Raw genomic sequence first — 17213 nt, forward strand, 5'->3', positions numbered from 1 at the left:
GAAACACAGAAAAACAAGCATGTAGCAATATCAGGTATTTTGAGTTGTGAATATGAACTAAAAAGGATAAATTAATAAATATAGAATAAATACAAAAACCCATTAGTATGTTTAGTTTTTCATCACTTGGCTGACTCTCTTCACCTACCTACCTTTGTTTGTGTCGCTTCATTGTTAAACAATGTTTTTAAAGCAAAAGTGATTGATCAGCAACAATATGCTGATCTTGTATGATGACCTAGTCAGTCTCTCGATCAGTGCTGTTTTATTTTCAAAAACAGGGAGTGGTCTCCCCTAGACTTTCTTGTATACTCAGATATGGGGATGGATATTTAAGGAGTAAACCACAAGACAATGATTATATTTTTATATTATGTACATTAAGGAACCATCAACAACAAATCAAATCAAATTAATAATATATTGAACAATTATTATAAAAGTAAAGTTGAATAAATCGGACTCTGCAGCTGCATGAATTAAAACAAAATCGAGTATGTGTTGAGAAAGAATATTTAGAATTAAGGTGCGTCAGTCTTTCCAAATAATAAAAGTATGATGCTAATAGAACTATAAGAAGCGTGACACTTATGTTTTAAATAAGAATTTGTTAAGCTAATTGAACAAATGTAATCTAATGCAGATTGTAAGAAAGTTTAATGAGGTCATGCCCTCAAACGGAAGTGGTTGCCTGTTAACGACAGATTTTTCATTCCGCCATATTGGTTTATCTTCAGCATGTTTGTTTGTTTATTGTTTCAGTTGTATTTTTACGTTAAATAAATCTAAAATACTGGAATTCAACAGTCTCATATCGCCAGTCATCTGACCATGACTCCTGCACTCGGCTTTCTGTTAGCTAAACCCTGCGAATTAGCGCATTTCCAGAGGTCCCTGACATCCCTCTTTTACATGGTCCTTCGAGCCAGATAGCAAAACAGACCAACCGAGAGCAAAACGGACAAGGCAGTGTGTGCAGAGGAGCTTAACCTCGTCAAACCGAGCAATGATGCAGAGGAGAACACCCGAGCTGACATCCCTGCGTCAAGCCAAACCGTTTCTTCTGACCCAAGCTCACACAATGTAGACGAACCATCTGCGGGCACCGTGGTAGCTTTTCTGCCAACGGGCTCAGTCGGCGCACACAGTACGCAGCCAAGGCCGCCAAGAGACAAGAATTCCAGCGCACCTTTCGGACTATGATGTGGGATACTGTCCTTCCAGAGGTAATGCACCCACTATCGCATGTTCTAAGCAAAGCGAATGTAGAAAACCGAGAAGTGCCATTAGCGCACCTTCGCGTGAAAGTAACCGATCAGTAAAATCGGATCAAGGCAGCAATAAATCCAGTGTACGTAAAGATTTAAGTCGAGTCTCCGTTTCCCTTCGAGACTCACAATCAGCAGTAGTAAGTGAGGAAAGGAAAAGTGCTGAACTGGAGGAGATTAAGCGGCAGATAGAGGAGGATGAGCAAGCTGACGAGTTATGCAGCCAGCTTGATAACCAAGCGCATGACGCGCTTCGCCAAAGAGAAAGCTTAATGCAAAGGCTCTCTAGACAGCGGCGTCTTAGACAAGCAGAAATGGATGTGCAGGAGGCTTGTTTGATATAGGCCTTTCTTAAACAGAACGAGAATGAGGAAGGTTTAACTTTGCGTCTACTAACGTTTTTCTAGGAGTAAATGTGAACTCTCAAGTGGAAGTATGTTATCCACCAGAATCTGACCATTGCAATGCAAGTGAAATAATTACTAATGCACACGTGGCACCTCCTAATATTCCTTCAAAGGATGCTGGTGTAAAACTGCAGGGTGATTGCACATCACAGATTCCTACTGCCACTACAGCAAAGGTTATTCATAGAACGCCATACACTGCACCTAAGGACAGTAAGGATTTAAACTACTATATGCCCTTAAGTGACAAGGTGCAGCAGCAGCCTCCAGATGGAGCAACATCAGCTTTGAACCTAAATGCACCCCCCTATGGGGCGGCTCACTTCCCAGATGTCAAACTAAATAGACCTGATTCAGACAGTAAGAGGCCTTATTGTCAACAGCCAGATTTGCAGCCGAACACTGCATCTTCACTGTTTCATCATTCAGTGCACACAGCACCAAGTACAGCATCTCTGTATTTTCTTGCAGCAAATATAATGGATTTATTAATTGCCTCATCGCATGGTATTCCAAAGCCAACCCTGCCTTACTTTGAGAGTGGTAAGGAAAGTGACTTTGCCCTTCTTATGATGGCACTTGACAGTCTTATTAATAACCATGCACACCTTACCGAACAGTATAAGTATCAAGTGTTACTTGGACAGCTTAAACTATATAAATTAGCCAAAGCGTGCATGCATGATGCAAACCCATACACAACAGCATTAAAAGCTTTAAAGGATAAGTATGGACAGCCTCGTCAACTTGTCCAGAGTGAAATTGGAGTGCTGATGAATACACCTTGTATTAAAATAGGAGACGCTGAGGCATTTGATGAATTTGCTCTCTCAGTCCACTCACTTGTTGGGATGTTGAAAACCCTTGAAGGAAATAATGGATATGAACTGAAATGTGGCTCACATGTCGATCGTCTTCTCTGAAAACTACCTCCTAGTTTTCGAGATGGATTTGTGGAGTACTGCATAACACAAGGCATATTGACCAGAAATGCTGACACCACTTATACGCTGCAGGATCTCTCTATCTGGTTACAGACTAAGTCACGAGCAAAACAAATCTCAGAGCAAGCTGTTCTTCTTTACCAAGGTGAGGTCATGAAGTCAGAGAGAAGAACACCACTCTTTTACATCCAAAAGAAAGAAAACCCCATCTCACTGCATTACTGTGCTGAAGCAAGACCAGCTGAAACAGCAACATGCTCTACACAGACAAAAGGTAAATCAAATCCTATGCCATACTGCCCATACTGTGATTGTAAAGAACATTACCTTAATAGCTGTGCAGAATTTAAGAAGTTAAGCACTGATGAGGTTTTAAAATGGATTAAAGACAATAACCGCTGTTGGAAATGTGCACGTTCACATAAGCCTGAAGTTTGCAATTTAAAGAAGCCCTGCAGCTCTTGCAAGGAGCTTCACCTGACCATACTGCATGAAACAATTACTAACTCGAAGTACAGTGCCCTGATGACAACTGTTGAGCCAGAAATGATATATTTTGATTAGTAACCAAGAATACATAATGTCATGGCAAAGATTGTAAAAGTGCTACTTCACAATGCTGGACAATGCATTGAGGCCTTTGCTATACTAGACGATGGTTCAGAGAGAACAATTATCTTGCCTTCAGCTGTACAGAGTCTTAAGTTGGAGCAGAGAGCAGAGACACTGACTCTTAGAACAGTAAGACAGGACCTTTTACAGGTGAATGGCGCATCAGTCACTTTTGATATCTCTTCTATAGCAGAGCCCTATAAGAAATACAAGATCACACAGGCATTCACTGCAAACTGTCTGGGGTTATCAGAGTATTCCTTCCCAATTTCCCAGCTTCAGAAGCGTTACCACCACCTACAGGACCTTCCATTGCCAGAAATCAATAAGGTCCAACCATTGATTCTCATTGGTTCAGACTTTCCGCATCAGATTGTGCCAAGCCACCCAGTGATACAGGGACCACGGGGCACACCATTAGCCATACATACTAATTTAGGCTGGACTTTACAAGGTCCACACAGGTCTGCAGAAATTGCAGATAAATGACCACTCATTCATGTTGACATCCATTAGTGCACCAGTATCTGAGATTATGAGTAATATTGAGTTTCAGTGTCAGATGGACAAACTTCCCTACACAAATGAGAAACATTCTACTCGATCAAAATTGGACATACCAGCTGTAGAGCTGTTGCAAGCAAAACCCATGAAAGTGAGTAGTGAAGAAGTGCAATGCTATGCAACCCCATTACTGCGTAAGAATGATGGGGCCCATTTTAAAGCCATAAAAGAGGCAATACTACCTAACCTACAAAGCACTGAACATCATCTTCCTAGGAACCAAGAATTACCTAATATTTATAACCATCAAAACCAGCAGCTGATGGATTCTGGGAATGTAAGAGTTGCAACTCAAGCAGAAATCGAAGCCACTCAGGTTCCTAAGGTCTCTCCTATACCTGGAACATTGTCCACATCATTATCTTCATATCTGACTACTCACAGAATCGACCCACAACCACAGACTGAAGCTTTGGACCCAATGCAGATATCGTTATCCTAAAGCTTTGGTAAGTAGTTACAACCAGAGTTTTCCCAGCTAGGCAGATCACAAGATGGAATATTCAGAACTACAACAGGAACAGTTGCAGTCAGTGATCAACACTTTCCACACCCTGGATCAATCTATCCCAGCAGCAGGCAGTCATCAGCAGTTTTCCCATCTGCTATTGTCTGACCACATTCTGGATATTGGTGAAGTATGCTTGTACTTAACTAGACAATTGGGAAAGTCACTTAAACCTTTGATGGAATCTTAAGATTTGACAGCCTGTCTTCAGATGAATGGCCGTTGTTATAAATGTAAAGGGTCAAGACTGATACTGCTTCCTGACTTAACTAATAATACCTAGGATTGTGAGAATAGTTTAAACTTTCTTTCTGTTTTCAAATTTGTTGCACAAATTTGGGGGCGGATGTGTAAGAAAGTTTAATGAGGTCACGCCCTCAACCAGAAGTGGTTGCCTGTTCACGACAGATTTTTCATTCCGCCATATTGGTTTATCTTCAGCATGTTTGTTTGTTTATTGTTTCAGTTGTTTTTTTACGTTAAATAAATATAAAATACTGGAATTCAACAGTCTCATATCGCCAGTCATCTGACCGTGACTCCTGCACTCAGCTTTCTGTTAGCTAAACCCTGCGAATTAGTGCATTTCCAGAGGTCCCTGACATCTCTCTTTTACACAGATACTAAAGTTATTAGAATGTAATTTCTTTATAACTAATGTAATGTACTGAACTAACCTTTATGTAACCCTTGATATTGTATAAACTATGTGCGTGCAGAAAGAATCTGCTTAGGTTGCACACATCCTGAGACAGTTAGCTGGGAGATCACTGCAGTTGATCTTGTGTGTATTGATGCTTACAAAGCCTATTGCTTAAGACTGTGAATGTGGTAATAACTTTTTTAACTGTTAGAAACACTGTGCGCTCCTGCATGTTCCAATCCAGGGTGTGACTACAAGCTATAACGATCTATGTATGACCTCAAAATGAGGTCTTTCTTTTTTTTCTTCTTATCAACAAACTTGAGTATTAAAGGAAGTCTTTCCTTCGTGCTAGCAGGCTAGCTGCCTGTAGCAACTTGAGCAAGCAGGTGCTGCAAGCCTCTCTGCCACCAAGAATAAAGAAATTTCTTTTTACTTTTAATTGGCGTCCGCCTTCTGTTGTTCTTCGACTTTCAGCGTCCACAGTGTTCAGGTAAATTACCACTTGCAGGTGATGGATTTGGCCCATGGATGGATTCATCCATCTGTCTAGTTGCGTTTTTGAGTTATCGTGTTTACACACACACACACACGCGCGCACACACACAATTCCAAAAAATGTTATTTTTGGACTCTGGGTGGTCTATAATGTCAAGATTAATTAAAATATCAAGGTCGAATGTTTTCATGATTACTATACTTTCTCTATACTTCGTAGATAGATAGATAGATAGATAGATAGATAGATAGATAGATAGATAGATAGATAGATAGATAGATAGATAGATAGATAGATAGATAGATAGATAGATAGATAGATAGATAGATAGATAGATACTTTATTAATCCCAAGGGGAAATTCACATACTCCTGCAGCAGTATACTGATACAAAAAAACAATATTAAATTAAAGAGTAATAGAAATAATGCAGGTGAAAAACAGACAATAACTTTGTATAATGTTAAATGTAAACGTTTACCCCCCCGGGTGGAATTGCAGAGTCGCATAGTTTGGGGGAGGAACGATCTCCTCAGTCTGTCAGTGGAGCAGGACAGTGACAGCAGTCTGTCGCTGAAGCTGCTCCTCTGTCTGGAGATGACTCTGTTTAGAGGATGCAGTGGATTCTCCATAATTGATAGGAGCCTGCTGAGCACCCGTTGCTCTGCCACGGATGTCAAACTGTCCAGCTCCATGCCTACAATAGAGTCTGCTTTCCTAACCAGTTTGTCCAGGCATAAGGTGTCCTTCTTCTTAATGCTGCCTCCCCAGCACACCACTGCATAGAAGAGGGCGCTCGCCACAACCGTTTAATAGAACATCTGTAGTATGTTATTGCAGATGTTGAAGGACGCCAGCCTTCTAAGGAAGTATAGTCGGCTCTGTCCTCTCTTACACAGAGAATCAGTATTGGCAGTCCAGTCCAATTTATCATCCAGCTGCACTCCCAGGTATTTATAGGTCTGTACCCTCTGCATACAGTCACCTCTGATGATCACGGGGTCCTGGGCCTCCTAAAATCCACCACCAGCTCCTTGGTTTTGCTGGTGTTCAGGTGTAGGTGGTTTGAGTCGCACCATTTAACAAAGTCCTTGATGAGGTTCCTATACTCCTCCTCCTGCCCACTCCTGATGCAGCCCACGATAGCAGTGTCGTCAGTGAAGTTTTGCACGTGGCAGGACTCCAAGTTGTATTGGAACTTGTATGTGAGACAGTAAAACTGATCTCTCCTGTGCAAAGTGGCAGGTGAATTGCTGTCAACAAAAAGCAGTCACCAGAGAAATAAACTGAAATGTTACTCACTCGTGATTTTTCTGTCCATATGGTAAACGTTTTGTTGACCAGTACATTCTGATTTCAGCCGTTTGAATTACATCTTGATATACAACAAGCACAAAGAAAGGCGGCACGTAATTCGCTTTCTATTTCACATGCTTTACGTGCCCGCATTCAGCTTAATCAATATGCTCAATATTTGCGGACGGCTCGTGGTGGATGACTTTCTGTTTTAGAGTTAAAACTTACAAGAGTCAAAGACTAACGGCAAGAATATTCATTCAAAAATGAAAACTAAAAATATTTTAGTAAATTATTATTTTATTTCAGTTAGTCTTTCCAGCTACTTTAATAGTTTAGTTTTAGTTTTTCATTTTGGTTTTGTTAATTATTTTATTTCAGTTTACAAAAATGTTTTTTTAATAATAGTTTCAGTTTTGATTTTAGTTTTCATTAACTATAATAACCTTGGTTCAGACTGCACATGTGCACATATGATCAAATTTATACAAAGAATGATGTAGGGTCAAAATGTCTGCCCAAGCAACCCAGCAACAGGTGAGTGAAGTCTGGCACAAACAGAACTTCAGGTTGGAAAGTATACTCTGTCTAGAACTCTCTGAGCTGAACATTCTGGAATCACTTAGAGCACCTTGAGGGGTTACAGGCTTTAAGATCAATGTTTCCAAACTTTGATACTACTGTAGTAACAAACCCAATCTGGGGAAAGAAACTTTAATTAGAAATATGAAACTACAGTAGGTTTGTAAACCAATGTGCCAGAAACAGTAACACTTTTTCTTATAAAACAGAAGAGGATATGTCAAGGACTAACAGCCAAAGCTAGCTGAGGAGGACAATGCCATAACAATGATAGTAAACTTATGTTCTTTTCCTGAACCTAGAACAGCAACCAGTTTATCTGTGAAATTAGAACACATACGTAACAAGTAAAGAGCCAGCCAAAGTACTGCTACATTCTTAAATATAAAAATGTAACTGTTACTGTGTACTGCTAATGCATAACAATCCCAGGAATAACTGTGTAAAATGCAGGGATTTATAAGATTTTACCTAAATTTCAAACAAGATAACTTTAAACTACAGTATAATGGTTTAATCCTCTCTCGCCAATCACTGTGCATTCAATCTAGCAAAGGTGAGCTAACATATAATTTCACCGTAAAGTTCCAAAAGGAAAAATGTTGCTGCACTGTTGTATGTAACACACTAGTCAGCAGTGAGGCTGGATACTTATGAATGTTCTGCCCAAACTATAAATACAGTATATTACGTCACTATAAATATATTATGTCAGTCAGAATAAAAGGAATAAGAGAAATGTATTAGTCTTTAGAAGCTTCTGATTCTCACTGCTAAGAACAGTTTCACATACTGTATATTGCAGTACTCTGGACAGTAGTGAGATTTAGTTCACACATGTGCTCTACATTAGGATTAACAGTCACATTTATGATAAGTGATTTTATACTATGAAATTACACTTTTTAATTTATTTCTCTCAGCTATTACATATTTGGCCAGGAACATTTGTTGACCATATAAGCAATTGCACATGGTGTTTCATGGCTTATACTATATATACATGTGAAGAACAAGAAACCGTTAATTTAGTTAGTAAACTTTCTTTTTTTCGTGGGGGAGGGGAGCTGTTTAGCCTTCTGTATTTAATCATAGAACTACAATTTAAACAAATGAAGCTACAAATCTGAGGTCCTATAACATAAAGTTGGATTTGCATGGCTAACTGTGTATCCAGAAATACAAAAAAAAGAAATTTAGAACTTGAGGGAATTGTTTAACATTTTTGCAGGTATCAAGCCCTACAAGAGTAAGAAAAAAAATCTATATAGCACACAAAAAATGCAGTAAGTGCTTGTTCAAAAGCAAAGGGCATAAATGTAAAGCTGGTAAAAATAATTCCGAAACTAAAATATTAGCATTCAGGGGATGCTTCAAGTTACAAGGTAAAGGTAAGCATAAGAACAAAAACAAGGAAAACAAGTTTTAAAAGCACTCCAAAAATACATTAAGCTTCCAACAAGTAAATCCAGGTGACATGTGACTAAGTATGTAAAAATAATAAGTAAATGTGTACTTTTAAAAGATGTACTGTGCTACAAATGTAAAAAATGTGTAGGGCCTTGCTGATTAAAACCACATGCAAATATACCCTATGTGAAAAGGATGTGAGCAACCACATCAAAAACTCAAATTTTATATGACATTACTAGTGCCTTTGAAAACTATGAGATTTAAATAAAGCAAGAGTAACTGGATTTGAGAATACACTAAAATGATTAGTAAATCACATCAAAGCTTGCTTCAAAGAGAAGATTTTTCACAATTAATACAACTGAGGAATAAATATCCAGATGCAATAAATATTTTATAAAGGCTTACTTTTAAATGACAGAACATACTGTTTCATCCATGACTTTTAAGCAAGTTGCAAGGGACTATATAAAACAGGTTAAGAAACAAATAATTGTGAAAATATCATGCGTCACGCATGTGCACATGGGACACAGCTAAAGGGTTCATAAAAGGATAATTCTATGCTGGACCAGGGGATCGCAAATAATATAATATATAATATATAATATATATATATATATATATTTCTGCTACTATTATGTTATTTAAATGATTACCTGGCAAGCAGGAAGGCAGCTTTGCTCCTAGTTCATCATTAATCCAAAATCCTTTTTCTCCACATATATATGTACCTGACAAAAAGTAAAAAGCCTTGAAACATTATTCATTATTAAAATTCAGGATACACTTCCTTGTTGCAGCAAACCTACATATCACATTGATAAAAGGTTCAACCAAATAAAGGCAGTAATAATAAAAAGAATACATATAACAGGTTAACACCTTAATTAATTCTCATTGCACCTAAACTAAAGTAGGCCATAAGTAGGGCTGCAATGATTAGTCGACGTAATCAACGATGTCGACTACAAAAAATCGTCGATGCAGATTTTTATTGTCGACGCGTCATAAACAGAACCTTCAATAGAGGCTCCAGTCACAAAGAACCACATTGGTTTTTGTAACTGCAATGCACTACAAGAACGTCTGGGGGCAGTATCGTTTGTTATTGTTTGTCAAGACTGCACACAGTCCTACCAACGAAGAAAGAACGTCTGAGGAGAAGAAGAATGTAGAGGAAAATAAACGTGGTTGCAATGGCGAGTCAGATAGAGTAGGGGGAAGGAGATGGAAAAAAACTGAGACAGAAACTTTCTAAAGTGTGGGAGCACTTCACCGAAAAAGAAAAAAAAGTTGAATGCAGATTATGCAAAGCGGAACTTTCTTTTCAGGGCAGCACCACTGCGATGCATGAGCATCTGAAACACAAGCATCCTGGAGCTGTGATGCCATTGTCTCCTGAGAATTTATGCTGGCGCTGTTAGTTACTTAGTTAGGGTCAGATCAGGAGGGGAGGGAGAGCATGAACGAGACTGAGAAAATAAAAGTGAAAAAAGCTAACTTTTACAAGTAACAAATTTACACCTGATCTGTTTGTTTTCAAATAATATTGCATTAGTGCGATGATGTTTTCTGATTGGTACTATTCAGGTCATACAATGATTTCTTCAAAATGTCACATATATTTGTCTCTTTCTTTTTTTTTCCCTGGTGCTGCGCACTGACACCAGAAGGTGTGAGCTTATTCAGTGCTAACAGCAGCACGCAGGTGGCCGGTTGATTATGCTATAACAAAGCACATGTACTTTGCAAGGCACGTACGGGGTCCACTGAGAAAAGAAGAGCGTTCATGGCTCACCTTGCAGAGGAACATTCTTTCCTCTGCATGTCCTGGAGTCCTGTGCAGACTGGGCAAGATCGGGGGGAAAAAAAACATGGTCACTGATTACAACTGCAAGAAGGTACGCGAATGAATAAGAATAATGTTGCATCCATGCCACAATGTTTTCCGAAATGTACTATAAGGCCATAAAATGAATAATTCCAAATATCATATATACTGTACCTATGTCTCTGTTTTTTTGTCAGTGCGGCTTTGACATCACGGGCCTTAAGGCGCATACTAATTCAGTGTAAGCAGGAACACTCAATAAAACTGAATTAAAAAAAATCAAGTGACAATGAGATACGAATAAGGCAGATTCGCCAGCATTTGTGTGTCAGCTTTTATCCATCCAGATCAGAGAATTTCCAGTTTGATTGTCTCAAAACGCTCACATCTACAGTTATTCCCAGTTTCAGATAAAAGGTAACAGCGTCTGATCCCTGGGGGGTGGTAGTATGTATCGTGATCGTGACTGAGAGAATAAAAGTGAAAAAAAAAACTAACTTTTACAAGTACTATACATTTAATACAGTGGCTGTTACAGACGCGAATCAAATGTATGTGTTTATTGTATAATATTAACAATAAGAGCAGCTCACTACTCAAAACGGTAAATATACAAGGCAGTCAGGATCGAACCGGGGGACTCTTGATTATAAGTCAGCAAGTCCTACCGCTGCGCCACGGAAGCTGATGTATTGTCCTTGAACCTTTTGCGAAAGTGTTTATTTGATCTTTGCACTTCCGGCTTTACACATTATATAGTTTATGTGTACATTTTGTCATTTATTACTAAAATATGAAAAACGATTCAGTTTTAACGATGTATTTTTTGGTTAAGTTAAATGTGCTTTTTTTGCTTAAAGACTATGTGCACTTTAGTTTGTATTGTTTAATGTATTTCTTTTTTATTGTGATGGTCACACTAATATAAAAACATCTGATTATTTTCAAATTCATGTTTCACTGGTTGTTATTTTAATTTGATTATTATTAATTTTAATCGTGTTAATGCAGAGACATCAGGGTGACTTTCACAGGTTTACAGACATGAGCAGATGTGGTAAGACATGCACTGGAGCCAAGAACAGGATGTGCAACCACAGGTTGCAGGCATCAAAATAGTCAGGCATGAAATAATCGTGACTAATCGAAAAATACATTGAACGATTCGTCGACTACCAAAATAATTATTAGTTGCAGCCCTAGCCAATGCAAGTCCAGGCTTGTGGTCCTTTATGAGGAGATTTTTCATATTGATTTGCAGAGCTTCCAGTAACTAGATCTTTGTTTTTGAGAGATTACAAGGGATAATTCTCTATACATACCATTAATAGCAGGGTACATCTGATAGCGAGGCATCTGACAGGAATAGTGAACAGTTGATCTGTATGTTGTGAGGTTGGAAAGGCTGTTATAGATGACAGACCCAAACTGCAGATCTGGTGCTTCTTTACAGTCCACAACTAAAAATACATAGGAAAAAGATATATGTTAGAGCTTGAGTTAAAAAAAAAATTAAATGTGATGATGAGTTACCCTACTCTAATCTAGTGAGACTAGCAAACCAAAATACAGAAAACATGGTTAGTAAAAGGTCTTATGAAATGGAAAAAATAATTTTAAGTATGACCCGATGTTGTTTAAAATGCAATAAATTGAAAAATGTTAGGTAAAATAATGATCTCTCAATGGGTTAATAAAGTCAATGCTAGACTTTAATATACTCACCAGTAAGTGTTTGCCTTCCATTCCTCAATGTTAGAAAACAGAAATAAATAGTAAGGAAGCACAAATACTGTGAGACTCAAAAGTCACAGTGACTGACAAAATTAAATTTTAATTTATGGAATTACAAAACATGGCGAACAGACTATTGTGGCATATAAGTATATAAGCCCTTCAATGTTGATATTGTATTTTGTTTAAGCAACAAGTGGAAGTTTTTATTAAGCCAGAGTATATTGAAACATTTTTAAACAATGTTTGAAATTTGATAGTGTATATATATTTTCCAAACTTGCTTATTCCAATAAAGAATTGGGGAAGGCCAGATTTAGCAGAAGGCATGCATTATCTCTAAATGACATGCCAGTCCATGTCAGTGCACACTTAAGCACAAACCAACACTTTACCATAGTGGGTCAGGATAGAGTTACTAATAAATTTAAAGTTCAAACCACTGGGAAGTGCAAAGAATCCAAATTTCCTTGCTTTTGAGATAAGAAACTTCACATAAACACAATGTTCAAGCCTTAGGGCTCTGTTCTACTCAGTATGATAACAGCATTTCAAAAGTAATATAAGATTTGAGAAAACTAATACCCACATAATTATGCAGTATGATAATGTGCAGTGAATACACTTGACTTGAGCATTCATAGTTTTTTCACTCTTTCTCTGTACGTTTAGCATTCATTTGCTCAGAGGTTGCTGCGCTTGCTGCTTCCTGAGCAGCTCTTCTTTTCTCCACCCTAGCAGCCTGCCTCTTCTCTTCTTTCATTGGCATCTTTTCATGGTTATACTGATTAAGTCAGTGTTTGTGTTGCAATTACTTAGTATGTTTTTCTTAATTTTCCACTTAAGCTGGCACTTAAGTCTTCAATCTGCCTCAAGCATGATTTAATATAAGAAGAGGTAGGGGAAGTGACAGTGAAGGTGGTAGGGATGAGAATGGCGCCCATACACATGCGCCATGCAGCCGCCCTGCTGGCCGCTGCCCAGAGTTGATTCTACAATAAAATAAAACAAATATAAAAAGAGGAATAACCCTGGAGGTCAATCATCATCCTGAAAGTGAATAGTAGATGTCACATTGTATATGTGTACCAAATTTAAGGTAAATAGTTCAAACGGTTTGTGAGCTACAGGTGCATTAAAATCCTGGACAGACAAACGAACAGCCATGGTAGTGTATTATATAAGAAGAAAAGAGTGAGTGAGCTGGAGGAAAATACCACTTATTCTACTGTAGATACAAAATGCATTCATGCTTACACTACAAGTACTAAAACATGGGCTGATTACTTCTGCATTTAAAACAAATTTTATTACAGATATATAATAAAAACAAATTGTAGAAATACTTATTCAAACAGTTTCATAAACCAAGAGTATAGCTAACTAAGGGTCAGAGAAGCAACTCAGCTGCTGGCTAAGTGGGTTTGGATTAAACGTACCAGGATTTGCCTTTAACCTATACTGGGTCTAGAATACCAGTTAAGCCTAGCAGCACAGCATCACTTCAAAAATAATGACTTCCACAGGTTAAAGGATAACTTGCCAGAGGATTTACATTGCGAGGTTACAGATAGTTTTGCAGTAACTGTACCTAGTGAAATAACCTATGTTTGTCTGATTAAGAGTTACAGTTGAGCAGTCCATTGGAAGAAATATAAGAGGTAGTAAGTAGGATATACTGTAAATGGATAAAATGGCCATCAAACTTGGGACAATGATCTTTAGGCATATACCAATATGCATGAATGCAGCTTGCTTCAACATCACCTCTCATCAAGTTATGGCAAAATGAAAAAATCAGTGTATTACATTACATGTTGTAAGGGTGTTCAAAGTTAGAGCAAAATTCAATAAATTGTTGGTTGTGACATACCCAAATCATTGCTATTGCAAAGCCGCATTTAACACATAACAAAACCAACACTTTCATTTCGGCTAACAGCTCACAGCTTCTTCACATAGATGGAGTGATCAAGTAACATACAAGATTTCATATGAATATTATTCCATCTCTGTCAAATTGATAAAGTTTTATGACTTCATTGTTGTCTAGCAATTTCAAAACATTCACCATTTCTTGGGATGTGAATGCTGATATCTGCATACAATAAATGCCATCTTTATGGTAGCTTCTAGATCAGGGGTCTCCAACCTTTTTGCCCCCGAGAGCTACTTTTACAAAATGAAAATGGCCGAGAGCTACTCATGTTTTCTAACGTTTATTGTCATAGCTTATTTCAACCCAAACAAACTGAATAAGCTTGTTTTGCCTGAACATTTACAAAATGTTGGTGTCCACAACTCACATTTTGCATTAAAACATCACAAAAATATTTAGTTCACCTGCAAGTGCATTTTGTATGTTTGTATGCATTTTCTAATGTATCTCACACTATTGAATTAAAACATGAATGCTGTCAAAACAAAACAATCCAATTACAAATACACAGACATTACTTATTTGTTTGTCATTTTGTTACATGTCACTTTTTCACTTCACAAGAGTATTCACATGTCCAGTTGCATGTGTGATGTGTTTTTTAGTTGGTCAGATGACTGGCACTGCATGGAGTCAACAAGAGAGGTGTATGGTGGAGTGTAGCCACATACAGTAGGTTCACTCTTATGTACAGTGTCCATTTTAGGACATCCTCCTCTCTCCGAAAAAACTCCATCCTTCCTACTACCTTCGATAAAATATTCCTCCTCCCTGCGAGGAATCCCCAGTCACCCATCCTCCCTCCTCCCTCCTCTCTCCTCCCTCCTCTCTCCTCCCTCCTCCATCCGCTCTCAGTTCTCCGCTGTCCGTTTTCCGCCATCCACCCTCCTATCTCCGTCATCCGCCTTCAGCTCTCCATCAAACCCCACACTCCCCCCGCCCCCTCATCGACATTTTCGTTAATGAAGTGACGTAATACTTCAGCTCCACCTTCTTCACAAGTTCATTAACCAAATTATTTGTCAATTATATTTCACAGTAAGAATTTACAGCACGACTCAAACGTGGGAACGAAAGTAAATGACGTTAATTGTTGAGTGTCTTTTAATATTGTTTAAGCATACATATTAACACATGTGCAATTAAACGTGTGCATTTACGGTGTGATTTTCAGGCTTAAAAGCTCGCCTTTTATTAAAAAGGTAAATGCAAACTTTTTTCATTCTGAAGGGCACAAACCACGCAAAAATGTCGGTACACCAGATAAATAAGCGCAACATATTATCAGTTGTATTGTATGCTTACAATACATATAGAAATGTGTTAATCGTTAACTAATAGTATGGGATGGTGTTTTTCAACTCAGCTACAGATGCAGATGGAAACCAGAACTGCTTTGAAAAATAGCCTTAGGACCGATCTGGAATAAGGTAGCACAGCGCCTTGATTTAAACGATTCCATGTCTTGGTGGGTTTGCGTTGCTTGTTGTCAATATCTTTACACCTGTTTTTAAGGCTTATTGACTGAAAGGGGCTTTCGTGAAAAAAGTTAGGGCTTTGCTACAGGATACACCCTCCACAAGTTAAGGAAGTTAAAAATAAAGGTATATATTTCTGTTTTATTTAAACCTTTTAAGTTTGTATGCGGGCGGCATGGTTAATGAACTTGTGAAGAAGGTGGAGCTGAAGTATTACGTCACTTCATTAACGAAAATGTCGATGAGGGGGCGGGGGGAGTGTGGGGTTTGATGGAGAGCTGAAGGCGGATGACGGAGATAGGAGGGTGGATGGCGGAAAACGGACAGCGGAGAACTGAGAGCGGATGGAGGAGGGAGGAGGGAGGAGAGAGGAGGGAGGAGAGAGGAGGGAGGAGGGAGGAGGGGTGACTGGGGATTCCTCGCAGGGAGGAGGAATATTTTATCGAAGGTAGTAGGAAGGATGGAGTTTTTTCGGAGGGAGGAGGATGTCCTAAAATGGACACTGTACTTATGGAGTCATTTAAATGTTCATCTGTCAGTCTTGTTCTGAACTTTAATTTCATGACATTCATGTTAGAAAAGGCAGACTCACAGAGGTACCTAGACCCAAACAAAGCAGACATTTTCAGAGCTGCTTGGTGAAGATTCTTATAGTTATCTGGCTCTACTAAGGTCCAGAAATGCTGAAAATGCTGTTGAGACTTTAACTGCACATTATTTTGAAGGTTTACTAATAAAATGTAATGTAAAATCCAATGTCTGTCTGTCTGTATGTCTGTCCGCTTTTCACGAGAGAACTACGGATTTAGAGCGGGTTTATTACTATAATTTGCTTGAACATTCCAGTTGATTTTGTGACTTTTCTCATTTCGCTATGTATCATAGTTCGCTTGCAGTACCGATTTATTTGAGCGAATCCGAGAAAAAAGCAGTGGGCCGAGGGGAGGGGCCTTCCTCACTCACTCGCCAGCTTTGGGGCGTGTTCCTTAACTCCGCTTAGCTAGCGAACGAGAGAACAATTGAATTCAACTGTGTCTGATAAAGTCTTAATGAGTTTGAGTCTGGATATTCTCTTACGTGTATGCTACATTGAAAAGATAGATTGCAATTCAGATTGTAGATCGTGATATGATTTTTTGGAAAGATCGTCCACCCCTAATTTGACTAATCAAGTTTTTAAATTTATGTAGGATTCATTAACTCTTTGGCGAGCTACTTGGAAAGGGATTGCGAGATACCGGTCGCTCATGAGCGACATGTTGGAGACCTCTGTTCTAGAGAATTAGAATTGCTCGTGAGCCTTCCTAAATCCTGGTAAAGTTCAGAATAGTTTCCTAAATTAGAAAAATTGGTAAAATGCTTTTACTCCCCCTCCTAAGAGTACAAGCAAATTTGTGTTTCTGAGATGTCTGAGCAAGTTAGGTCTGTTTTTCTACTCTGAGATACAAATTGTAAATACAGGTAGACATTCCCAAAACATGAACATACGAAG

At 38.5% G+C, this 17213-nt stretch overlaps 1 protein-coding gene across 2 annotated transcripts in view; it reads right to left on the reverse strand.

Annotated features, from left to right (window-relative positions):
* The window catches only part of masp1 (MBL associated serine protease 1), a 206672-nt gene that overhangs the window by 55349 nt on the left and 134110 nt on the right, over positions 1-17213 (reverse strand). For both annotated transcript variants that reach the window (XM_051922229.1, XM_051922228.1), the window contains exons 9-10: positions 11893-12030; positions 9396-9470 (exon numbers count right to left, since the gene is read on the reverse strand). In XM_051922229.1, coding sequence (XP_051778189.1) covers positions 9396-9470; positions 11893-12030 — 213 coding nt within the window. The remainder of the gene's footprint in view (positions 1-9395; positions 9471-11892; positions 12031-17213) is intronic.

This window comes from Erpetoichthys calabaricus, chromosome 2, assembly GCF_900747795.2.
Source record: "Erpetoichthys calabaricus chromosome 2, fErpCal1.3, whole genome shotgun sequence".
NCBI lineage: Eukaryota > Metazoa > Chordata > Cladistia > Polypteriformes > Polypteridae > Erpetoichthys > Erpetoichthys calabaricus.